At 38.3% G+C, this 26,055-nt stretch overlaps 1 protein-coding gene and 1 pseudogene across 1 annotated transcript in view; one reads left to right on the top strand and one right to left on the bottom strand.

The window, feature by feature from the left end:
* Window positions 1-14,813: 14,813 nt before the first annotated feature.
* Window positions 14,814-26,055, top strand: part of ABCB7 (ATP binding cassette subfamily B member 7) — a 96,361-nt gene continuing 85,119 nt past the window's right edge. The window contains exon 1 of the mRNA XM_045839380.1: window positions 14,814-14,990. Within this exon, the coding sequence (XP_045695336.1) occupies window positions 14,823-14,990 (168 nt within the window). The 5' untranslated portion in view covers window positions 14,814-14,822. The remainder of the gene's footprint in view (window positions 14,991-26,055) is intronic.
* LOC123819033 lies at window positions 23,686-24,915 on the bottom strand (annotated as a pseudogene).

The following is a 26,055-nucleotide window of genomic DNA, read 5'->3' as shown; positions in this document are numbered from 1 at the left end:
TTAAGCATTTGGGTGAGGAATCTTAGAGCAAAGCCCTCTCTCTCACACACATCATTGAAAGAGCTTCGGTAGGTTTGAAAGCCCCAAGGCTGGTGCTGAAGCCAGGTGTACCTTCAGGGACTCAAAAGCCTAAGTGCACTCCTTTGTTTACTCTAAAGGGCTATAGTCTGGTCCTTTCAGAGCCTCATACAGTGGCTTAGCAGTGAGCCCAAAGTTGGGAATTCAAATGCAGCAGTCACTTGCCATCCCTGGGAATCTCCTTAACTGTTTCTTGGTGTTGGGAGGGATTCTCTGTGGACTTTTGTTGCACCACCTGCACCATACTCAGACTTTTCTGCTCAGGGATGCCTTTCTCCATTCCCTCAAGGAGGCTTCTCTTATAATGCTCTAAGAAAGAAAGGCCATCCCCATTAGGGTCCCGGTTGGGCTCAGTCACAGGTATTGCCCTGGGAAGGCTCAGAGCCCCATCTGGATTTTCTTGGTGTAACCCTTGAACCTCTTCATTTGCCTTATACAATACCAGTCTCTGCTCATCCCCTTATTGAAGCAAAGAATTCAATAAAGCTCGTATGTCCGTCCAAATGAGATGACAAGTGGCAAAAACTGATGCAACCAAATCAGTCATTTTAGCAGGGTTATGTCCATAAGAAGGGTTTGAACTTTTCCAGTTTAATGGATCCAATGTAGAAAACAGAGTATGTGCCCAATAATATCTAGCAGGCTGGCCCTCTGGCCTTACTCTCGCTGAAAAGTCTCCGAAAAGGATATTGCCCTGCCCTGATAGGGGCTTTTCCTCCATCAAATCTGGTTCCTTGATCGATTCAAGACAGTGATGCCAGTTCAGGTGCACTTTCCCAATGTCACTCATTGGAATAGATCCCCTGGGGCTTCGCGAACTCTGACCAGCCTGCAGCGTTCATAATATTTAGATCTCCCTGGCCCCTCTCTTCTGAGTTTCTTTCACATGCAAATTCCCTTTTCTTTGAACCATTAATTTATTTTCTTTCTTTTTTAACTCTGCATGCATGCATCTTTATCATGTAAACTCAAAAAACTTCTAGATAAGGCAGTTTGTCCCACTTCCTTGATTTTTGACAAACAACTCTACTTACAGTATAATACAGTAATTTAAAGACCCATTCAGTGATCAGCACTCTCCTGAGTCTAAATTATACAGGACACAAACAGAACAGTATTACAACAAAACAACATATGCTCCAGATATACGCTCATAAGTCAACGAATTAGAACTGGCCCCAAAGGGCCATTTGGCAGAATGGAGGCTTCTCCCCCCCATTCTACCAGATGGAGCTCCAAACAGAGGGTACCCAAAACAGGTCAGATGACCTAAGTTGTGACCCAGGATTTTAACCTGAACCAGAAAATGCAATGATTCAACCGATGTGATGCATGACAAGAAGTGCCAGGAGCAAGGTGGGAGAAACCCCAAGTGAAATCACTTGGCAGCTGCTTGGGATTCTCCGAATCCAAACTCCTGGGGTGTCTCAGCCCAGGCAGCCAATGGGACTCCCCACCAAATACCCAGACTCCCAGAGAGTCCCCACGTCTGTCCTGGTGGAGTTGCCAAAATATGTAACCGGAAAAGACACGGGCATTCAGGCTGCCCGTCACTACCAAAATCAATAAGCAATGGCAGCGATTGAATCTTTTATGAGTGCTTTATTCAGGTGGCCAACGATCTGAGAAGACGGTGGGTTCATACCCTAACAGATCATCTTGTCTTTTCTTTTTAGGCCAGACTTTTAATAAGGGGGTGGGCGGAGGTGAATAAACAAGGTGCAGTGAGGGCTTTGAGATTCAGAAGTTGCAACATTCCTGTCCTGGGCAGTTAGCTCTTCCCAGGAGAGGGTGGTCATCTACTCTCCCTGGAACACAAAGGCCTGGATGCCTCCAACTTGTCCCCAGGCGGTGATCTTTAGCAGCACCCCAGGAGGTCAGCTGTTTTCCCAGAAGACAGGATGGGCCTTGTCTGTAGTTTCTGAAACAAAAGCTTTAACATACACATTACTTGCTAGACTTACAGCTTTTTACCTTAAGCTAAAATTTTCCAAGTTTTGAGTCCCCTATCAAAGCCAGGAAAATGCCTTGGCAAGTAGAATGGGGAAACTGAGACAGATAGCTGATTCTAACTGGCCTCATCTAGCACTCTGACTGGCCTGCCTCCTTCTCCTTTGTATGACCACTCCCTTAAGCATTAAGCCCTCAGGACAAGGAGGTTCTGATCAGCATCAGATAATCAGGGCTGCTGACCACAGAGACAGAGTTTTGGTCAAATTAGAAATAACATCTAGACCTGTGTTGTGGTTTAGCTTCAGGCCCAGAACAGCAGCAAAACCAGAGTGATGCCATGGCTGTCTCAAGACCAGCTGCACTTCTAATGAACCCCTCCCCTAGTGCCAATCAATCAATAGAGATCATGACCTTGAACAGAAACATCTGTAAAAAGCTGATTAATATTTCATTGAGATTCTCTTTTGAGACTTCCCCTAAAATCCCTGCCCTTAGAAAACAGATAAAACCCTTAAAACAAAGAACCCACTGCATTCTCTCCTCCCCTCCTCCTCCCCTCTCCTCCCTCCCCTCCCTTCTCCCCTCCCCTTCCTCCCCTCCTCTCCTCCCCTCCATCCCTCTCTCTCCCTCCTCTCCTTCTGCCTTCTCCCCTCCTCCCCTTCCCTCTCTTCTCCCCTCCTCTCCTCCCCTCCCCTCCCCTCTCCTCAGCTTCCCTCCTCTTGCCTTCTCCTCTCCTCCCTCCCCTCTCCTCTCTCTCCTCCCCTCCCTTCCCCTCCTCTCTGCCTTCTTCCATCCCCTCTTCCTCTCCCCTCCTCTTCCCTCCCCTGTCCTCTCCTCTCCCATGGCTGTGCCTTTCCCAAGGCGTGTTTCTTTGCTTTCTTTCCTCTAAGCGGTAAAAGTTCCTAGGAGATTTATAACCTGGAGAATGGCAAGTGGCAGCAACTCATCCCTGGCCAAACTCCTGAACCAGTCTCCAAGGGCCCTTCTTTTGCCTCTGTAACTTGTTTCCTGAGTCCACGAAGCCCAGCTGATTCACGTCTGCCTCTGTGACTTTCTTTCTAAAAGGCTAAATTTCTGGTGCTAAAGTTCTTAGCTCTAAATTCTTTCTTTGCCAAACTCAAGAACCAAGGTCTAATGCCACCATTAAGACTACCACTTTGTTTCTTTTAAATGCTTAGAAAGACTTTTTAGTGTGTGAGTTCAGTATAAATGCTTGAAGTAAGAATGTCTAGAGCAGGGGTGTCCAACCTTTTGGTGTCTCTTAAGTCACAATGAAAGAACAGAGTTGTCTTGTGCCACCCATTAAATACACAAACACTAACGGAAACTGATGAGCAAAAAAAGGTCCGTGCATACTCTTTGTGATATCCACCATGACAGATAAGCAAAGAAGTCCTCACATAATAACCCCAATTATGCTGAAGCCCTTTTGATAATCTTAAAATCGTCAAACAAACCCCAAGTTTGTGATCACTAATGTAGAAAATGTACACATCTAAGTAATAAAACATCATTGGATTTTTAAATATATTTTTATTATAAAAGTAAAAGAAAAGAGGGCAACATAAAACTAGCGGGATGTTTGACATTGTATCTGAGAAACTAGTGCATTAATATCTGGTTTGATAGCAGTTGCAATTCTGAGTGAGTTCTCAAAGTACTCGCCAGATATTTTGTTTCTAATATTACTGTTAATGTGTTTCATTTTTTAAAATAGTTGCTGGCAAATGTAGGTTCTGCCAAATAGTGATGACATGAATAAAGTGTGAAGCAAGGGATATTTGTCTCTGGGAAGATAGGACCTATAAAAGTCCAGTAAAGAGACATGACCAAATTTTTCTTTAAGTTGAATGTCAGATTATAGCTCTATGCATTCCATTTGAAAATTGGCAGGTAACATATTTATGTTGACTGAAAGTGGAGTTGCAAATACAGGACAGTATTGGTAATTTTCCTGGAAATTTTGAAATCTGTTTTCAAATTCTTGTATCAAATTGAAGAGCAAGGCTGCATATTTTTCACTGTTCACAGGACTGTGTTGAGACAACACGTCAAGATGCATAAAATTGTTTGCCTTAATTTGAGCTTGCCATAACTTCAGTTTCCTTTGGAACATTGTTATGGGTTGAAACATGGTATTGATAATTTGGTTTTCACCTTGAGCACACATTTAACTCATTGAAATCGGCAGTTAAATCCACTAAAAATGCTAAATCTGTAAGCCATTTTTCGTCATCAAGTTCCAGCACAAATTTGTTTTTTGATACCATAGGTGACTTGGTACCATGTCACAAATCATAAAATCTTTTCAACATTTGGCCTCAACTTAACCATCTTACTTCCAAAAAGTGAATGATTTAGCCATAGCCAGTATCACTACTTTTAAGGAATTCCTGGAATTGGTGATGATTCAATCCCATGGCTCTTATGCAATTCACAGTCTTGATGGTGATTTGCATGACATTATCCACTTTTAAAGCTTGTGTGCATAAATTTTCTTGATGTACTATGCAATGACACTTCATCAAATGTGAGTTTTGGGCAGCAATTGCATGGTCTTCTATTAATTTTACAAGTCCCTCTCCTTTACCTGACATCGCCAGGGCACCATCAGCAACTGTACCAGATATGTTGACCACAGACAAATGACTTTAACATATTTTTTTACTGTTTCATAGAAATCTCTTGATTTAGTTGTATCTTTTAATGACACTAAAGAAGCCATTTCTTCAGTGACATTAAATTTGTCACCAATGCCTCTAATAAAATGTCAAGTTGGGCTGCATCTATAACATCAGTACTATCACCCATCGCCAAAGCATAAAGTTTAAAATTAACAGCTTTACTCTCCAGACTCCTTTTGATAGACTTTTCCAATTTCTTCAGTTCACCTGGCTATAGTCTGGTGAGACAAACTGATTTTAGAAATAATCCCCCTTTGTTCAGGGCAAATTATATCTGCCATGCTTTCTATACATTGTTTAATAAACTTCACCATCAGTAAATGATTTTGATTTTTTTTGCTATTAAATATGCTACCACCTAACTAGCTTTTATAATGGAATCCACCTGAGTTGTAGCTTTTTGAAAAAATATTTGTTGAGAAGACAGACTTTTTTTCAGTTCCACTTATTTTGTCCTTATGACAATCCTTCCTACGCATTGACTTTGGCAGCATGTTTTTGCATGTAATGCCTTTTCAAGTTATAGTCTTTGTAAACTCACACAAATTCCCTACAATTAAGCAGAGTGCCTTACTATTTGTCTGGACAAAAAAGAGTCATCTGTCCACTTTTCATTGAACCATCTTCTTTCATCGGTAAATTTTATTTTGGGGGGTTCTTTTTTCTTTTGAGATGTTGTAGAAGCCATGCTGGGATTAAAAAAAAATAATGGATATGGGACTTTATTTACTTTTATTATGAAAACTAATTGACAGGAAAATAGAAAACAAGGTTTGGGCTCTTCCACAGCCCTCTCGGTTGCCTATGCAGGGCGAGGTGGAGGGCCAGTTGTAAAGCTTGGTGGGTGATGCTTGGCTTGGTACCACTGAGGTGTGGAAGTACCTTTAATAATCAAACGAGAATACTTACCTGACTTCTAAATAACGTTAAATGATTAGCATTGCTATGATAGGTTGAAACATTATTGATAATTGCTGCCTCAGTAAGACACCACGAGCACATATAACATCTGATGGTGTCAATTCCACTATCGGAACTCGGAAGATAACACACTGGAAGCCGCACACCATCGTAAAACTGAAGCCACACATGCGTACAAATAGCAACAGTTTACATACATTTATTTTACGTCACACTGTGACATGTAATCACAAAAAAATCTCATAACGTTTTAGGTAAATTTATGATTTTGTGTTGGGCCACATTCATAGCCATCCTGGGCCACATGTGACCCATGGGCTATGGCTTGGAGCCCCCTGATCTACAGCATTACTTTTCAATATCAGTGAGTATTACTGATACACAATGATCAGTAGAGCTTGCGAAAACGCTGGTTCTCATGAACCACTTTCTGTTTCAGTAAATCTGGCATGGAAACCAAGAATTTTTATGCTTAACAAGTAACGCAGCAAATGTACTTAAAAAAAAATGATACTCTAAGAAACAGTGCCTTACAGGCTTCATTTTAAAACAGCTACAATCTGAAAGTCAGAAACCTGATAATTCTAAAAAACATTGAGCAGCATTTGACAACTCTCTTCCCCATCTATAAGTGAGATGCATTAACTATTTGGTCTATAATTTTATTTGCCTTTCAAACAGCCATTTCTGAAAATTTCTTGTTCCAAACAGGAGCATAAGCAACAAATGCAGAGATTCAGAGAAAAATAACACATAACAAGAATATCTAGGCCTTTGATGAGACTTGAGTGATTTTATGTTTGTTTGTTGTTTTGGTATTAATATGATTTTTCTCCCTTTCTCTTCCATTTTCTTTGCTTTGTGCCTGACCCTTTCATCTCATGGCACATGTCAGGCTGGCAAAAAATATCTTATATTTGTGGTGTGCCACAGAATTTTAGTAATTAGTTAATATAAATATATTTTTTTTTGCCAATCTGACAATTTTGATTCATTCACACTGGATGACTATTGCTGTGTTGCCTGTTGTCATTTTTTTATATTTGGCTGTCTAAGGGAAAAGAGGTCAGTGACCCTGGTGAAATAGTAAAAAATTTCATGTTTTAAAAATTCTTGCAGCACACAGGTTGGAAATTGCTGCTTTAGGTCAGTACACTATTAGCTGTAATTATACAGAATTTAAATTTTATTGGCTCAGTAGAAGGGGAAAAATTTAGTTCAACTCAGTATTATTCCTGTTTTACAGGTGAGAAAATTGAGGCATATGAGTCTAATTTAGAGTTACATAATAAGTAGTAGAATTCAAAGAAGGCAAAAGAGAATTAATATTAATATTGAATGCTGGTTTTCTTGCAGTATGCTTTAGTTAGCTCATTTAAACCTTAGGGGGTAGTGCAGGAGCAGGAATTTGAACCTAAGCATGATCAGAACAATTTGATTTTATATAACCCAGGCCCTCAGAATAGTCCAGGTTATATTCCTGTACTATATATGACACTTTTTTGCTCATACTAGGTAATATGTTACCTTCAGTACTAGAGTTAACATATGGACCAAAAACTGTACTATATGATTTAGCTGGGGAATCCTGATATAATTTTGTATTAATACTTAGTCCTATGATGAACTCTTTAAGAATCCCTTTGTGCCCTAAACTCCAAGAATTCCTTAACTTAAGTCGACTTTGGTGATGCTTGAGTCATTGCATTGTAATTTTAAATTCCTATGAACAAAAATATATTAATTGAACATTAGCTAATGTTCTGAAAAATATTGATTCACTTTCTTTTAAAAATAAATAGCTGTATCGCCTTTCAGACATATACCTTACCTTGGTTCTCGGGATTCCAATCATCTAAAAATGTCCATTTGTATATCTTTTCAAATGTATATCTTACAGTCTACACCATTTACTCCTCTGCTTTCAACTTTTCCATTTTATATTCTAATTTTTTAAAAGATATTATTTATTTACTTTTAGAAAGAGGGGAAGGGAGGGAGAAAGAGAGGGAAAGATCAATGCGTGGTTGCCTGGTGCGCGCCCCCTACTGGGGACTGGCCCGAAACCCAGGCATGGGCCCTCACTGGGAATGAAACTGGCGACCTTTTTGTTCTAAGGCCGGCACTCAGTCCACTGAGCCACAGCAGCCAGGGAACATTTTAATTTTTAAAAAAGATTTATTTATTTATTTTTAGAGATGGAAGGGAGGGAGAAAGAGAGAGAGAGAAACATGAATGTGCGGTTGCTGGGGGCCATGGCCTGCAACCCTGGCATGTGCCCTGGCTGGGAATCGAACCTGCAATAGTTTGGTTCGCAGCCCATGTTCAATCCACTGAGCTACGCCAGCCAGGACTCATTTCAATTTTTTAAATTACAATTGGCATTCAGTATTCTTTTGTATTAGTTTCAGGTGTACAGCATACTGGTTAGACAATCATATACTTTACAAAGTGCTCCCCCGCCCCGCCAGTATTTCTGATACCCGCCTAGCACATACATAGTTATAACAATATTATTGACTATATTCCTTGTGCTATACTTTACATGCCCATAATTATTCTGTAAGTGCCTATTTGACTTCTTAATCCCCTTACCTTTTTCATCCAGTCCTCCAACCCTTTCCCTTCTGGCAACTACCAATCCACTCTCTGTGTCTATGTGTCTATGAGTGTTTCAAATTTGTTTGTTTATTTCATCTTTTAGATTCCACATATGAGTAAAATCGTAAGTATTTGTCTCTCTCTGACAGGCTTACTTCACTGATCAAATACCCTCTATGTTTATACATGCTGTCGCAAATGGTAAGATTTCATTTTCGATTGCCAAATGATATTCCATTGTATATATACACCCCTGATTTTTTAATCCACTCATTTATTCATGGGCACTTGGGTTGCTTCCATGTCTTGGCTATTGTAAATAATGCTGCAATGAACACAGGGGTGCATATATTCTTTCAAATTGGTGTTTTGGGTTTCTTTAGATCTACTCCCAGAAGTGGGATCACTGGGTCATAGAGCAGTTCCATTTTTAATTTTTTGAGGACACTCCATGCTGTTTTCCACAGTGGCTGCACCAGTCTGCATTCCCACCAACAGTGCACTAGGGTTCCCTTTTCTCCACATCCTCGCCAGTACTTGTTTATTGATTTAGTGACAATAGCCATTCTGACAGGTGTGAGGTGATATCTCACTGTGGTTTTAATTTGCATTTCTCTGATGATTAGTGATGCTGAGCATCTTTTCGAATGTCTATTGGCCATCTGTATATCCTCTTTGGAGAAGTGTCTGTTTGGATCCTCTGCCCACTTTTTAAATTGGATTGTTTGTTCTTTTGGTGTTGAGTAGTATGGGTTCTTTATAAATTTTGGATATTAACCCCATTATCAACAGATGTACCATTGGTGAATATCTTCTCCCATTCTGTAGATTGTATTTTTATTTTGTTTATATATATTTTTTGCTATGCAAAATATTGTAGTTTGATGTAGTCCCATTTGTTAATTTTTTTCCTTTGTTTTCCTTGGCCTAGAAAATATATCAGAAAAATTGTTTTGAAACAGGAAATATCCAAGATTTTACTGTTTATATTTTCTTTTCTAGGAGTTTTATTGTTTTGAATTTTACATTTAGGTTTTTAATCAATTTTTAGTTTATTATTGTGTATGGTGTAAAAACGTGGCCTATCTTCTTCTCTTTTTTTGCATGTGTCTGTCCAATTTTCCCGGTACTTTTTACTGAGTAGACTGCATTTACTGCATTGTATGCTCATAGCTCCTTTGTCAAATATTAATTGACCATGTTGGAGTTGGTTTATTTCTGGGCTCTCTATTCTCTCCCATGGATCTATGTGTTTTTATGCCAGTACCATGCTGTTTTGATTACTATGGCCTTGTGGAACATTTTGATGTTAGGTACTTCCAAATTTGTTCTTCTTTGTCAAGATCACGGTGGCTATTCCAGGTCTTTTGCAGTTCCACATAAAATTTGGATTATTGGTTCTACTTCTGTGAAATACATCATTGGTATTTTAATAGCAGTTGCATTGAATCTATGGATAGCTTTGGGTAGCACAGACATTTTAAAAGAATTCAAAGTAAACAAAATAGTAAAATGGATGTCCATATACCTGTCACCCAGCTTCAATAACCATGAAACTTTTGCCACTCTTGTTGTATCTATATCTTCCTGATTCCCTGCACCACCCACAGCTTGTTTATTTTTATAGGTATTTTAAGGTATAGTTTAAATATATGGAAATACACTAATATAACTATACAGTTTTGGTAAATGGCTACACCTAGCAATATTTTCTATACCATTTCCCAGTTTTCCATTGCCACAGACAATTGTTTTAATGTTTTCACCATGGATTAGTTTTACCTAATTTAAAACAATATAAAATGGAATTATACAATATGTATACTTTTGTTTCCATTTTTTTCATTTGGCAAAATACTTGCATTATATTGTTGCAAGTGTCAGTAACACATCCCCTTCTATAGCTAAGTGGTATTTTATTGTGTAAATACACAACAATTTATTTATGCATTCTCCTGTTGGGGGACATTTGACATATTTCCAGTTTGGGGCTATTATGAATGAAGCTTCTATAAACAGTCTTTTTTTTAAATTTTATTTTAATCATTGTTCATATAAACAGTCTTTTAAAGTGTTTAGTGGACAGACATTTTTGTTTCTCTAGGGCAAATAACTAGGAGTGGAATTGTTGGATTCAAGGTAGGTGCATTTACAACTATGAGAAACTTCAGAAGCTTATCCTAAAGTTGAACTATTTTATATTCCCATCAGAAATATACAAGAGTTCTGGTGGCTCCCACAGTGTTTCCAATCTATAATATTTTTAGTTTAAAAACATTTGCCCATTCCAGTGGATGTGCTCTGGTATCTCACTGTGGTTTTTATTTGCTTTTATCTGAAGACTAGTGATGTTGAGCACTTTTTCATGACTATTTGGCTTTTATAAAGTACCTGTTAAGTTTCTCGCCCATTTATTATTGTTTCTTTTTTTGTCCATGTATTATTTAGTTTTAGGAGTTTTTATATATCCTGGATACAAGTCCTACGTCAGACATATGTTTTGCATAGTCATTTTCCTAATGGTTCACTGGATTTTTAAGATTTTAATTTCAATTATTATATATTTTATTTCTAAAATTTTTATTATTTATCAAAGCAGCTTGAATATGTCTTATAATTTCTAGCACATTATTTACATTTGGATTCTTTTATTTCTTTAAACATTATAAACATTATTCATACTTTATGTCTGATAATTCCAAAATGTGAAGTCTTTATGGGTCTGATCCTGCGGCCAATATATTCTGCTCTCATTCATGTTGCCACATGTCCTTAAATGTTTTGTAATTTTTCTCTGTGAGTTTATATTTGTTGGAACTTTGTGTTCATTCTTTGAGTCATGAGATGAAAGTGAGTTTCTGCAGAGAAATGTGTTTGCTACTGCACAGCAAAATTCTTGACTTTAAGTTTTTTAATTCATTAAGTGGTGTAAATGTAGGTGTAGTTACTGGCTTTTGCTTAATAAGTAACTTAGGGAGGATTTTTTCTCTTTTACTCTTCTCCAACATTTGAAATAGGCAATTTTCCCAGTCAAGTGAGTGAGGAGGAAGACAGGTTTACTTCTAAACCAATGTTCTTTGAAGCTATAGCCAGTGGTATATCAATTTTACAATGGGTCTTCTTTTCCATTTGAGACAAGCACTTGGCTTTTTCCCTTCTCTACCCAAATCTCACCAGAGTGTAAAAACTGAAGTCCAGTTTAACTGGGGACAGCATATCCTTCATTGTGAAAGCTAGTCAGTGTTTGGCTCCCCTCTGTCAGTTTTTAACGTCATTTTACATTTTTTATTATTCTTTCTTAATTTCTTTTGACTCATTGATGCATCTATCCAATATTTTTAGTTTTCAGTAAGAGAGTTGGTCAGGCACATGGAGTGGATTCTTTAGATGAAGTATACCAGAAAAGCTTCTCTATGCAGGTGATATCTGAAGTATTAAAATGTCTCCAGTAGAGAGACTTTTCTCAAGTAGAGGGGAAAGCAAGTGCAAAGGCACTGAGGTAGGAATAAATTCTGGCATTTTCTAGGAACAGAAAAGATCATTGTGGGCTTCCTGAAGTACTCAACTATTTCTTCCACGTTTCAGTTGTAATTCACTGAAAAGATCATTGTACACGGAGTCATAAAACCTAGGTTTCGTTCTTCATCCCATTAGTTCTGTGAGCTCTGTCAGGTCACAACCTGTCTCTACCTTTTTCCTCATAAATATGGAAATATTAGAAAATACGATCTAATCTCCAAGGTTGATGAGAATATTAAATAAGGCATGAAAAAGCACATTATAAATTACAAAATATTATATCCATACATAGTATAACAATTGTGTAAATAAAGTGCATGTGATCTGCATGTGCACCAGCTATCTGTAGAGGCATTTATTGTGTGCTCCTCTGTCTCTTTATTTCGGACACTTATGTGGCAGGTTGCTGCAGGCCAAGTTGGCCTGTCTGTTGCTGATGTTCTCCAGCACAACTGTCACTATGCTTCACATTCTATTTCTGGGTGCACTGGAAACTTTTTTTGGCTTATTTAGCTCATGTTTGCCCACGTTAGTTCATCATAGAATAACTTCTTGTGTGTTCCAATGTTATTCACATTTCGGAATCAGAGGACTTGGTTTACAATGAGCACTACTTAGTAAAAATGTCTTCATTCCATTAAAAGACCTCACAACTGCTGTTCCATGCCAATAATGCCTATAGGCAATTCTAACGAAACTTCTCAAGAATCCTGAGAAATCGTGTGAAGGGTCAGGTGTTTCAGAATTCTGAGGTCTTGCCTGACTAAAAACTTTATGATTCTATATGGCCTCTGGAGACTTTCAGTGAAATCTTATGTTTGAATGCAGGCAACATTTTTAGGGTAAAGAACTGTGGAAGAGCAGCCAGAATACCAAGCAGGGTATTACTCTGCTAGTTCTCACTCTATTACCATGTGTCCCTGTTCTTGTGTATCTACTAGAAATGAGAAATGCCACCCCCCAAAAAAAATCTTGTTATTAAGATCCAGCAAGATAACATGCATGAGAGTTTCTGAACATATAAAAATTAGAGATTTCATTTTGTTACATTGTATCTGACAATTTCTCACAAAATACAGGGCCCTGCAGAAGTAAGGCCTGCTTGAGTGTGGTTGGTAGGGTAATAATATGGGTGTAATAATTTATACTTTTAATTTGAACATTTCACCTAAAATGTCATATGGTGTGCTTGAGTGTGATACTGTTATGTTACACAGTTACATGCTATGATTTTGTAATAACAGATTTTGAAATAAAAAAGGGGCATTATTTGTGCCAGACTCTGTATATGTTGTACAGGTTTCTGCATTTTTAGAAAGTTAGAGCAGTACTGGACAATGCCTTACCTGAGCAGAAAGATCCAGTGGCAACATTCAGCCCTAATAGAAATCACTGGAAGAATCTAGGGTTTCTCCAGTGAAGAGTGCTGCTCTCTAACAGAACAGGTGCTAAATACACTGATGATACAGGCATTAATAAAAGAGGCCACTACTGATCTGTGAACAAGACAATAACAAGCCAGAAACATCCAATTAGTCAGTAAGCTCTTTCAAGTCCAGATCCATAATACCTTAGAAATTGATCTACTGCCATCGTTACTGCCTGGTTAAGGCATTTATTTTATGACTTAATTTAATGCCATGACTCCAGTCTGAACTCTCTCCAGCTCCTCCACTTTTCCACTTAAACAAGAGTGGTTTATTTAGTGTACATACAAATTTGATCATGTTACTCTCCAGATAAAAGCCCTTCACTGGCTATAGGGTCAATCATTAACTTCTTAGAGGCCTTTTTACCATCAGGCTTCTGTTCACCCAGGCTAATCTACTACTCTGCCATACCCTCCTTATACTCTGCCATACATTCTTTAAACTCCTGAACCGGGAAAAGTTTTCTTATGCCTTCTTGTTATTTGGCATGTCATTTCATTTACATCGAGTTCCCTTCTGTTGGAAAATTTATTTTTATTTAAATAACTCTACTCAAACGCCCTCTTACCTGAAATCCTGAAGTATAATCTGAATCTTGAAACAAAGTAAAGCTAACTGCCTGGGCCAAGCATATTCTTTGTGTTCATCAGATTTACCATTAGTCCAGGGTGCTTCTACATAAGGAATTCATAATTATTTGCCTGTCTTGTGTGACAGGTTTGAGAACACAGCAATGAATATAAAATTGCAATTGCATTACCATCTCCAGGGTTTCATGTAACATTTACACTTGGAAATGCAGTTTCCTAGATAACTGTAAACATATTTAAACATCATTTTGTTTGATGACAGTAGTGACAAAAGAATATAAACCTGTCTTTAAACCTGAATTTCACATACATTTACACTTTACTATCCCTCAGTCAATCTGGCTATTTTTAAATAATTAAGGACTCCGCAGAAAACAAAGGGAAGAGCTTGAGAGGCAATGCTAATTTGCAAAGCTGTGCGGGTGTAACACTGTCCCAAAAGCAACAGACGAAAGGAAAACTGCTCCAAGGTTTACACAATCAGCCGAATAAAATTGCTTACTATACAAGAGGCAGTGAATCCCTCGGATGAAGCCTCCTCCCTGGGGAAATTAATATTTGTAGTTTGATCTACCCTAAGCGTTTGTGCATAGGGTAGAGAGTGAAGATAAGAATATGCAGAGAAAATACAGAGTGGAGTGTGGCACTGAGTTGGAGGAGGTAAGAGAAGAGTGAAACGACAGACAAGGTTGCCAGATTTAGCAAATTCAGTATTTGAGGCACACTTGTACTAAAAAAACGATACATTGTTTATCTGAAACTCAAATATAACTGTGCGTCCTGTATTTTACGTCGCAAATCTAGTAAAGGAGAAAAAAGGCAGTATTACTCTGACGTTCCCGGTTGTGTAAGAAAAACACTCGAAGGCCCGCCCTTGAAGGAAAAAAAAGCGGTAGCGCTGAAGAACCTAAATCCTGAGAGAAAAGTCTTGGGCTCTTGGAAAACGGGAGGGGGCGGGGGGGAGGGGAGAAAGGATTAAGGCAGCCGAGTTCAGTCCTCCAGCGTCCCACAATTCTCTGCTCTCGGTTCCTCTTTCCTCGCTCAAGATGGCGCTGCTCGCGATACATTCCTGGCGCTGGGCTGCCGCGGCGGCTGCTTTCGAAAAGCGTCTGCGCCTCTCGATTCTGATCCGGCCTCTAGTGTCCGTGCGCGGTTCAAGTTCGCAGTGGGGGTCACGTCAGCCCGGCGTCCCAGAAACCGCTCGGACCTCCCAGGTGAGATGCCATTCACATGGAATAATAGGGTGAAGGACGAGGGGACCTATGGGGAAAAGGTAGCCCTCAAAACCTCGGGTGAGAGAAAGAGTCAAGAAAAAGGTTGTCAGGGCTAGCTCAGAGCAGCACTAATGGAAGAATATTAGGGTTATTAATGTGAGAAAAGGGTGAAAAAATCCGTTTGGGGTACAGCATATGGGAATGGGACAGGAGGTTCCAAACAGAGGTCACCTGGAATGCCGGTGACTCCCGCTGAATTTACGCTGTATTATTTTAGTTTAAGATACCCGCGGACACCGTTCTCATACTGCTTACCTTTGTAAATGCAAGGTAAACTGGACTACTTTACAGAGTTAGTGATGGAATTTGGAACCAATTTGCCGGTGGTTCAGGTTTTACTCAGTCGGAAGTAGCATTTGGAGAGCACTGTGAGGAGACGGCAAGCTAGGTATAAACAAGCGGCAAATTGAGTTGGCGCCAGTTATCCCCCTTGCTGACAGGGCTTCTTGATAAGCCCAAACCGTAATTATCTTTCTGTCCAAAACGTAGACCGTCCTAAAATGACACGTAAACGCGATGGTCCTTTGATCTGAAAACAGTGTTCTGTGTACACCGGTCGCTTTGGAAGCGGTAAAGCTACTTATCTTTAACTAATGAATGTAGTTATGGTTATAGTGCCTCTTAATATTTGTGTCCCTTATTATCTCTCAAGAACAGGTTTTTATTATTTGAACTGGCTCTACCTCAGTCTGTCTTCTTATTATATATTGACAAAACATTTCATTGCCACCACTTGTTCATGAGTATTACTAACGTATTGCCAGTTTTGTATGAGAAACAAACTCTTAAAATTTTGATTCTTCATTAACAAATATTTGATGTTTACTGTGTACAAAGCACTATGCTAGATAATGGGGCACCGAGAGAAACAGATACGGCCCTGGCTGGTGTGCTCAGTGGATTGAGTCCCGATCGCTGGTTGATTCCCAGTCGGGGCACATGTCTGGGTGCCGGACCCGGTCCCCAGTAGGGGGCGCGTGAGAGGCAACCACACATTGGTGTTTCTCTTCCTCTTTCTCCCTTCTCTCCCCTCTCTCTAAAAAGAAATAAAATCTTTAAAAAGAGAGAGAAACATACGTTAATACCTTCAAGATTGGTCAGTTTAGTTAAGGAGATTGGATCTATGCATTACAAGACTAACTGAAAAAACAAGGTAGTAGGTTAAATATAAAATGAACAGTGTAATCAACAAGGGCTGTAGACATCCAGACGAAATAGTAATAATTAAGGACCAGATTAGAGAGCGAATCTCATGCTGGTGATAGGATTGGGGAGAACATTCCAAGCACGGAGAATAGGGAATGATGCTAGGCAAGTGGAATGAATTTGCTCATTCAATAATTAATAAACACCTTTAATGATTGGTAGCAGTGAACACAACAAAATATAGGCCCTGGGCTTAAAGAGTTTAAAATCTAGTAGGGGAGGTGCACTCCCCCTCTTGGGAGCATGCCCACACCTTCTCCTTCCCCCTCTTCATCCCTCTCATGCATGCATCTCCTAAACTCTAAGGGTCCCCATGAGACTTGCAATCAGGGGAACAATGGGCAGCGGCAGCTCTTCCCGGGCTAACCCCGTGACCCTGTCCCCAAGGTCCCCCTTTCTCTGACTTCTCAGTGAGCCAAAGTAGACCAGCCTAGGTTTATTTGTTTCCTAGAACTTTTTAGAGAATCAAAGCAACCCCGGCTAGGCCTCTGTGCTGTTGCTTCTTCTATTCTAATCTCTTCCACATTTCACTGTCCCAGCTTTAATAAACATACTCTCAAAATAAAAAAAAAATCTAGTAGGGGAAATAGAAGAAGTAAACCGGCAATCACGATAGTGCAATGGTGAGGATGGTACAAAGTACTAGAAGATATAAATGGGGATCATTAAATCTAATCTTAAGGTGGGGAAAATTGCCTTCAGTGACTGATAGTAAACAAAGGCCTAAAACATTAGAAGTTATTAACTAACTAACTTCTAATCAATAATAAGTGCAAAGGCCCCAAAATAAGAGAGAACATGGACCTTTTGTAGAATTGCATACAGTTTATACTAGTGAGGAGTTCAAGATAGGAAGTGGCAGATTAGGCTAGAGAAGCAAATCCAGATCATTTTATTAGGATTTTAAAAACACTTTTTGGTTGAAAGATTGTAACACATGATCTGGGAACCATTCTTGTTCTGTAGTCCTCTAATAAGCCAAATGAGGTTAAGATAAAATTTGTAGGACTTTGTCAGGCTGCAAGAATGAGGGAAAAAAAGAGTCATTAGGCTTTTCAGAGAGGGTGATGGCAGTAAAAAGTTAGCTTTCTCTCTTTTCATGAACACTATCTCCACAACTTCCCCTACTCTCTTCTCTACACCCTACCATTTCCTTTGATTACCATTTCTATAATGTGAAAAACAAGGGAAAGATGTTTCCTTTGTTTTCTACTTCTTAGAGGTATGCAACTCTTGCCATCTTTAGAAAAATGTGAATTTAACATGGAGATACAGGAATAATTATAAGGCTTTAAAGTAGAGCCTGATATAATGTGAGGCAAGTTCAAATTAATTAGTGACTTGTGATTAAGATTAAAAGTAAGTATTGAATGCATACTTTTAGGACAATCATTAATATATAGCAAATTATTTTAGAGCTGAAAGAATCCTTAGTACAGTGTTAAGAAGTGATTTTAGTGGGTTGGATCAGCACTTTTTTAAGGATGAAATTCAGTAGAATAAGGGAGTATCAGTGCTTTATACATGTTAAGGGAAGTATTGTTTTATGTACTTTCGTTTTCTGTATATATACACACCTGTGTGTGATTACTGGGATGCATTGTAGTTGTGTTTTTTGCACAAGATTATGTCCTAGAGCATGTGTGCAGTGTAGAAATAATTAGCTTTATGCGGCTGTTTAAACTAAAATTAAGTTAAATTAAAAGCTTAATTCCATGGTTGCATTAACTACATTCCAAGAGCTGAATAGCCACATAGATATGGAACATTTCCATCATTGCAGAAAGTTTTATGAAACAGTGCTGCTATAAGAGAGAATGTTATATTCAGCATTTCTGATTTTGCAGTTGAGGAAACTTGAGTCCTAGATAATTTACAGCCTTTAAGGCCATTCATTTATTGTCTTCTGTGTGTCATGTATTTACAGAAGGCGAAATAAGACTCTGGCAGACACTAGACACAAAATAAACATACTTTTTAAAGATTTTATTTATTTATTTTTAGAGAGGAAGGGAAGGAGAAAGAGAGGGAGAGAAATATCAGTGTGTGGTTGCCTTTCATGCGCCCCCCACCAGGGACCTGTCCCACAACCCAGGCAGGTGCCCTGAGTGGGTATCGAACCAGTGACCCTTTGGTTGGCAGACTAGCACTCAATCCACTGAGCCACACCATCCAGGGCACAAAATAAATATTTGTTGAATTGTAAAGATACTGGCATAATAATACTAGAGCACTAGTAATAGAGGGAAACGCCTTAAAAAAGTTTTTCTTAAAATTGAAAGATTTTGTATGATAAGATTTAAATTGTAATGATTTATTGTACAGTTGCCTCTCTGCTACTTTAGTTAATATTAAAAGGACTTATGACTTTTGAATGATAGAATTTTGGGTTCATTTCATTAATGCTTAAATATTAGAAACTGAGGCATTATATAATTAATCTGTAGCACTTTATCTAAGTTTAAAGTGTCCTTGACTCTTGATCCTGGTATTGATCATATACTTTACTTTTTAAAATTAAATTTATTGGGGTGACATTGCTTAATAAAATTATATACGTTTCAAGTGTACAGTTCTATAATTCATCATCTATATACGGGGTGTGTCCAGAATGTATCCAGCCATGTAATTTGTAAAATAGAGTCATTTATTGAAGAAGATATGATACAAAGAACTTTGTACATAGGACAATGATGCCCCAGTCCCATTCAAAGTAGACACCTTGGGACCTCACACAGTTCTCCCAATTGCCATCAGCTGCTTCATTGTATTTTCTTGGATCTCATTGATGGTCTGAAATCTCTTCCCTTTCAAAGGTGATTTTAATTTTGGGAAAAGCCAGAAGTCGCAGGGCGCCAAATCTGGACTGTAGGGCGGCTGAGTCACCTGGGTGATTTGATGTTTCACCAAAAAACTCTGCATGAGAAGTGATGCGTGAGCGGGCACATTGTCGTGATGAAGCTGCCAATCACCAGCTGCCCATAGCTGTGGCCTTCAGAATCATCCGAATAGTTTCCACGGAGAATGTTCGAGCTTAATGCAAAATTTGATGCAGATTTGTTGCTCTACTTGCTCAGTCATTTTGAATGTGACGGCCAGACAGTACACATGCTCACTCAATGGTGTCTATTGCCCCCACTGACTAGTACAGTGAAGTTGTCCTTGTTTACACATGAGCATTCCAGTCCACTCTCCTTGGCTGCCAGGTTACATTGATGTCATGCAAACTGTTCTCGTTATATTAACAATGGGGGAACTTCTTCCATGCAGACCTCATATAGCATTGTGTGTTTACCACCCAAAGTCAAATCTCCTTCCATCACCATATAGTTGACCCCTTTATCCTTTACTGCCTCTCCTTACTCTCCTCCTTTCCTTCTGGTGATCACCATACTGTTGTCTGTGAGTTTTTGTTGTTTGTCTTGTTTATTCATTTGTTGCTTTTAATTTTACATAGCATGTGAGTGTAATCATATGGTGCTTGACTTTTTCTGACTTATTGTGCTTAGTGTGATATTCTCAGGCTCCATCCATGTTGTCGCAAATGGCAGTATTTCATCTTATGGCTGAATAGTATTCCCATTATATGTATGTACCACATTTGCTTTTTATAACATTTATTTTGATTACTTCACATATCATACAGTTTACCCATTTAAAATGCACAATTCAGTGGATTTTAGTCTATTCAATGATATGTGCCACTGTCACCATAGTCAGTTTGCTTTTTTATTACCTCATAAAGAAACCTGTTACCATTTCGGCTTTCACCTCCCATTCCTTTTCCCCACCCGCCCTAAGCAAATACTAATCTATGTTCCATCTGTATAGATTTGTCCATTCTGGACATTTCATATACATGGAATTAAGACTGGCTTTTTTCACTTAGCACTGTGTCTTAAAGGATCATTCATATTGGGCATATATGAAGTATTTTATAGTTTTTCATTGTATAATATTCCATGATATGGATATACAAGATTTCATGCATTGCTCAGTTGATGGACATTTGGGTTGTTTCCATCTTTTGCCTGTTATAAATAATACAGCAATAAACATTCATGTACAAGTCTTGTATGGACGTAAGTTTTCATTTCTCTTGGGTATATACTTAGGAATAGAATTGCTGGGTCATATGGTAACTCTATGTTTAATTATTTAACGAACTGCCAGACTCATTTTCAAAGTTACTACATCATTTTGCATTACCATAAGAAATGTATGAGGGTTCCAGTTTTTCCACATCCTTGCCAGTTGTTGTTATCTGACTCTCTTTAGTCAAGGCATCTGAGTGGATGTGAAGTGTTATCTCATTGTGGTTTTCATTTGTATTTACCTGATGACTCAAGATATTTATCATCTATCCTTGTGCTTATGGGCCATTCATATTATCTATTCAGGTTGTCTGCCCATTTTTAAATTGGGTGATTGGTCTTTTACTATTGAAGTGTGAGAGTTTGTGATATATTCCAGATGCAAGTCCCTTATCAGATGTGTGGTTTACAAATATTTTCTCTAATTCTGTGGGTTATTTTTTATTCTCTTGATAGTGTCCTTTGAAGCAGAAAAGTTTTTTATTTTGAAGAAGTCAAATTAATTATTTTCTTTTATTGGTCAAACTTTTGATGTTATAGCTAAGAATTCATTGCCAAATGTGAGGTTGTGAATATTTACCCATATGTTTTCTTCTAAGGATTTTATAACTTAATTCTACTGAGATATAGAAACACTTCTCTTGTATAGTTGTAGTTCCTTTTCTCTGCTTTGTTTTCTTTATATTACAATTAGAAACATTACAGTCCGAATAGTACATTATCATAAATATAACTTTATATAATTTTATGACTTTTAAAGAAGCTGAGAGAAGGAAAAGTAAATATTTATGGCTTTTGTTATATTAATCTTCATATTTATCATTTCTAGTTCTCTACATTTGTTCTCTTATTGAGTTACCATCTGGAGTCATTTTTTTTTAAGATTTTATTTATTTTTAGAGAAGGAAGGGAGGGAGAAAGAGAGAGAGAGAGAGAGAGAAACATCAATGTGTGGTTGCTGGGGGTCATGGCCTGCAACCCAGGCATGTACCCTGACTGGGAATCAAACCTGCGACACTGGTTCGCAGCCCGCACTCAATCCACTGAGCTACGCCAGCCAGGGCTGGAGTCATTTCTTTATCACAGAATAGCTGCGTTCCCACTCGTCTTCTTTGTGATGTTATTGGGACATATATTGCATCTCTATAAGTTATAAGCTCAGTAATACATTATGTACATATCATTTTGTCGATGTAAGAACATCCAAGCCTGTAGAGAACTTTGATAAAAATTTATTTAAGCCAGACTGGTGGCAGTTGCTGGGAAGCAAGATCTCAAATGCTCCTGAGAAGGAGAATTTTGCGGTTTCTTTTGGAATTAAGGAGGGAGCATAAGGAAGTTTACCTGAAAGTGGAAGAAAGCAAGGGGAGATTGGATTACAGAATAGTTAACAAGATTATGTGTTCTCAGGGCGGTAACCTTTCTGAGGCACTTAAGAAACTTGATTACTCTGGCATTTCATAGGTGTGTTTATCTAAATGTACAGAAATAATGGGCAGGGTTTGCTTAAGGCAAAAATATACCTTTTAGTAAAGAAATTGTATGTCTGGCATGACTATCCCCCAGGACCTGCCCGGTTAGGAATTTATAATCATATTGTCCTGTGAGGTTAGTTTCCATAGAACCTCTTTTTTTTTTTTTTTGTCCACAGTTGTTAGCTGAAGTCAACATAATCAATGTCCAAAGCTGTAGAGAAGTTTTATAAATTTATTTGAGCTAAACTGACAATTGCCAGGAAGCAAAATCTCAACAGATTGAGAAAATGCTTCAGAGGATGGCAGTTTTTCAGCTTATTTTATACATGAGAATCAAAGAAGGACATGGAAGGGGGATTACATGAAATTCATTGGTAGAAGATTAGGGAAGTGGGAGAAAGCCAAGTGAGTAAACCTCTGTGATTGGATAAAGAGTAAAATGGAGAGACACTTTTACATTGGTAGGTATAGGATAGATAATAATTAACATTTGTAGCACACAGAGTTGGTATATGGGGAACAGATAACAGTGTGGGGTCTGTTTGGTGGGTGTACCCTAAGGGGTCTGGAAAAGGAGAGTACTCTGGCATTCCAAAAGTATGTTATCTTAGATGCAGAAATACAATAAAAGGAAGCTACAGGCCCAGGACATGACTATCTGCCATGACTCCCTTTTAATTAGGAAGTTTTATGTTTAGATCATCCTGTGTGATTACTTTTGGTCTTTGAGTTTGTAAGGCCTGCCACACAGGCCTTCTCTGGGCTCCTCAGGTTTGGTATGTGGCCACTTTTTCATCCACAGTGATTTCCTCATTGCGTGAACATCGTGGAGTGTGCTCACGGAAGCCTAGAAGATACAGCATACTACACACCTAGGTTATATAGTGTAGCCTATTGCTTGGTAGAGGAAGAATAATTTTTCCTCTATCCTTTTGGGTTCCTTGCTGAGACATCCCTGTACTAAAGGACAGATTAACAGGAGAAAAAAAAGTTTAATAACATATTTACCCCCTCTTGAATTTTTTGTAATAGTTTGAGAAGGCTAGGTGTTAGATCTTCTTTGAGTGAGAAGTAAAATTTGCCTGTGAAGCCATCTATCTGGTCCAGGACTTTTGTTTGCTGGAAGTTTTTTGATTACTGCTTAAATTTCATTTGTTGTTATTGGTTTATTCAGGTTTTCTGATTCTTCCTGATTCAGTTTTGGAAGATTGTATGTTTTTAGTAATTTATTCATTTTGCCCAGGTTGTCCAATTTTTACAAGTGGGCTCATTTATGTGTCAAACCTGAATAAAATACAGGTAACAATCTAAATTCAATCACAAAAATAAAATACTTTCCATTTTCCAACTTTGATGGTAATAAATATTTACACTTTTTTTTTAAAATATTTTATTTATTTATTTTTTAGAGAGGGAAGGGAGGGATATAGAGAGAGAGAGAGAAACATCAATGTGCGGTTGCTGGGGGTTATGGCCTGCAACCCAGGAATGTACCCTGGCTGGGAATCGAACCTGGGACACTTTGGTTCCCAGCCCGTGCTCAATCCACTGAGCTACGCCAGCCAGGGGTAAATATTTACACTTTTAAAAGTAGTTTTTGCTCATTTTTTGTTTTTTTTTTTTTTTTAAAGACATAACATGCTGAAGAGTACACAAAATGATGAAAAAAAATCATCATTCTGTCCAAGAGATGAAATGGTAGTATAAAACAATACTTTTACATATTAACCAATTGAAGAGTGATATCAAGTAATCTAACATGGTGTTTACTTCAGAGATGTCATTCAAGTATGCTATTTAGAACACTATGCCTAATGTATCTATCAAGAAATAAGCACTGCTATCTAATTTTTGTAGTTATTAATATCTTCTCTATCCACCACCACCTCCACATGGATCTCCATAACTTCTTCCACCATAGCCCCCTCTTCCACCATAATCTCCCCTGCCTTGGAAACCTCCTCCCCTGCCACCACCTCCCCCACCAGCTCCTCAAACTCTGTCCCCTGTTCCACCCCCGCCCCTCCTGCCCCCTCCTCTACCACCACCACCACCACCTCCACCACCCCGAGCATCCCTTCCACTGCCTTCTTATCTCTTTTGCCAAGGTGGCATTTTGGGAGGTGATGGTTTGATTTCATTTGGCTGTCCTCTCCTGTCAGGCACCCTTCCCATCAGCACCTTATTAATGGCATATACCATTTTCTCCCAGCTGGAGCCACTATTTGTCCTAATGATTTTGGATCTCTTCGTGAGCAGCGAGCAAATGTGCCAATGTAATCGTTGTCTTAGGTGGCAAAGCATAATGCTTAGTCTGATAAATTCTTGCTATGTCATCTGTTTTCACCTTTGCTCTATCAGACCATCCAAAAGATTGCACTGTTCCATCCAATCGTTTCATCAACATCCCCTGGTGGCACTCATATTCACAGGAAAGAGCATCATTGATTCTTTCCAGTTGTTCCACCTGTTTCTGAGTTAAAATCAGTTTTCAGCAGTGATTTTCCCACATGATTTTTCTGGACTTGTGAGAGATTAGCTTTCACCTTTGGCTCCACTTGGTTTAGTGTAAGTGGAATGTCAGAAGTTGTTGACTTGGGAACATCAAGGGTATCACAGATAGCTTGAACTTCCTGATAAATTTCACTATTTTTATCTAATAATTTTTATATTTCTTGTTCTATAATATATGTAATGCTTAAAGCTCTTTACTTAAAAATAATAGAAGTTTCTAGCAGTCATCCTCTTTTAAATGGTCTTTAACATCTCCTGATATTAATACAGAATACGGACATGACATTTCTTTTAAAAAAAAAGCAAACACTTATCTGAAGCTGGAAGCTTTCCAGATCATCTTCCCCAGCTGAAGTGATACTTTCTTCCAAGTTGCACAGTGGTTTTATTTGAGAGCCTAACCAAACAGAGCTCTGAAAATTCAGGTGAAGACAGTCCACCCTCGGCTGCCTTGGTAAAAGCTTGCTCTTCTAACAGTGGTCCCTTACACCCCAATGCCTCTGGTGTGTCCAGCACATTCCCCTCCATTGTAGGTTCGGGACCCGTCTCCAGCCCTTTTATCCAATTTCTTGGCATATAGTTGTGCATAGTATTTTCTTAACAATCCCTTTTATTTCTGTGATATCAGGTGTTACTTCTTTTTCATTTCTGATTTTACTTGGATCCTCTTATTTTCTTGATGAGTCTGGTTAAAGGTTTGTCAGTTTTGTTTATCTTTTCAAATAACCAGCTTCTGGTTTTATTGATCTTTTGCATTGTTTTTTTGTTTGTTTGTTTGGTCTGTATGTCATTTATTTCTGCTCTGATCTTTATTGTTTCTTTTAGTTACTCTGGGCCTTGTTTTTGTTTTTGTAGTTCTTTTAAGTGTAGGGTTAGATTGTTTATTTGAGATTTTTCTTGCTTTTTGAGGTAGGCCTGTAGTGCTATGAACTTCCGCCTCAGGACTGTTTTTGCTGTGTCCCATAGATTTTGGGTTGTTGTGTGTTCCTTTCTCTTTCTATTTCTTCTTAAAACAGTTCCTTTAACATTTCTTGTAATGTTGATAATAAACTCCTTTATCCTTTATCCTTTTTTTTTTTTTGGTCTGGGAAATCTGTTTTGCCTTCAATTTGAAATGATAGCCTCTCTGCGTAGAGTAGTCTTGGTTGTATGTTCCTAATTTTCATCACTTTGAATAGTTCATGCCAATCATTTTTGGCCTGAAGTGTTACTGTTGAGAAACCCGCTGACAGCTTGAGGGAACTCCCTTGTAGGTGATTGTTTCTCTATTGCTATCTTTAAGATTCTCTCTTTTTGTCTTTACTGTTTACCATTTTAATTATGATGTGTATTGGAATGGGTCTCTTTGGGTTCACTGTTGATTGAACTTTCTTGTGCTTTCTGAACTTGTGTGGCTTTTTCCTGCATCAGGTTAGGGAACTTTTCTGTCATTATTTCTTTGAACATGTTCTCTACCCCTTGTCCCTCGCTTCTCATGTCTCTATGATCAGATATTGTTATGCTTGATGTTATCCCTAGAGTTTCCTGGTCTCTTTTAAGTCTGGTTTCTTTTTCATTTTCTCTTTGGGTTAATACTATTATCTTCCTTTAATTTGCTGATTTGATCCTTTGCTCAATCTAACCTACTGTTGATTCCTTCTAGTGTATTCTTCATTTCAGATATTTTATTTTTCGTTTCTGTCCGGTTCTTTTTTATGTTTTCTATATCCTTTTTAA

Source organism: Phyllostomus hastatus, unplaced genomic scaffold, assembly GCF_019186645.2.
Source record: "Phyllostomus hastatus isolate PE091 unplaced genomic scaffold, TTU_PhHast_1.1 phas_contig_30, whole genome shotgun sequence".
In the NCBI taxonomy this organism is placed as follows: domain Eukaryota; kingdom Metazoa; phylum Chordata; class Mammalia; order Chiroptera; family Phyllostomidae; genus Phyllostomus; species Phyllostomus hastatus.
This window is presented reverse-complemented; position numbering and strand designations above follow the sequence as displayed.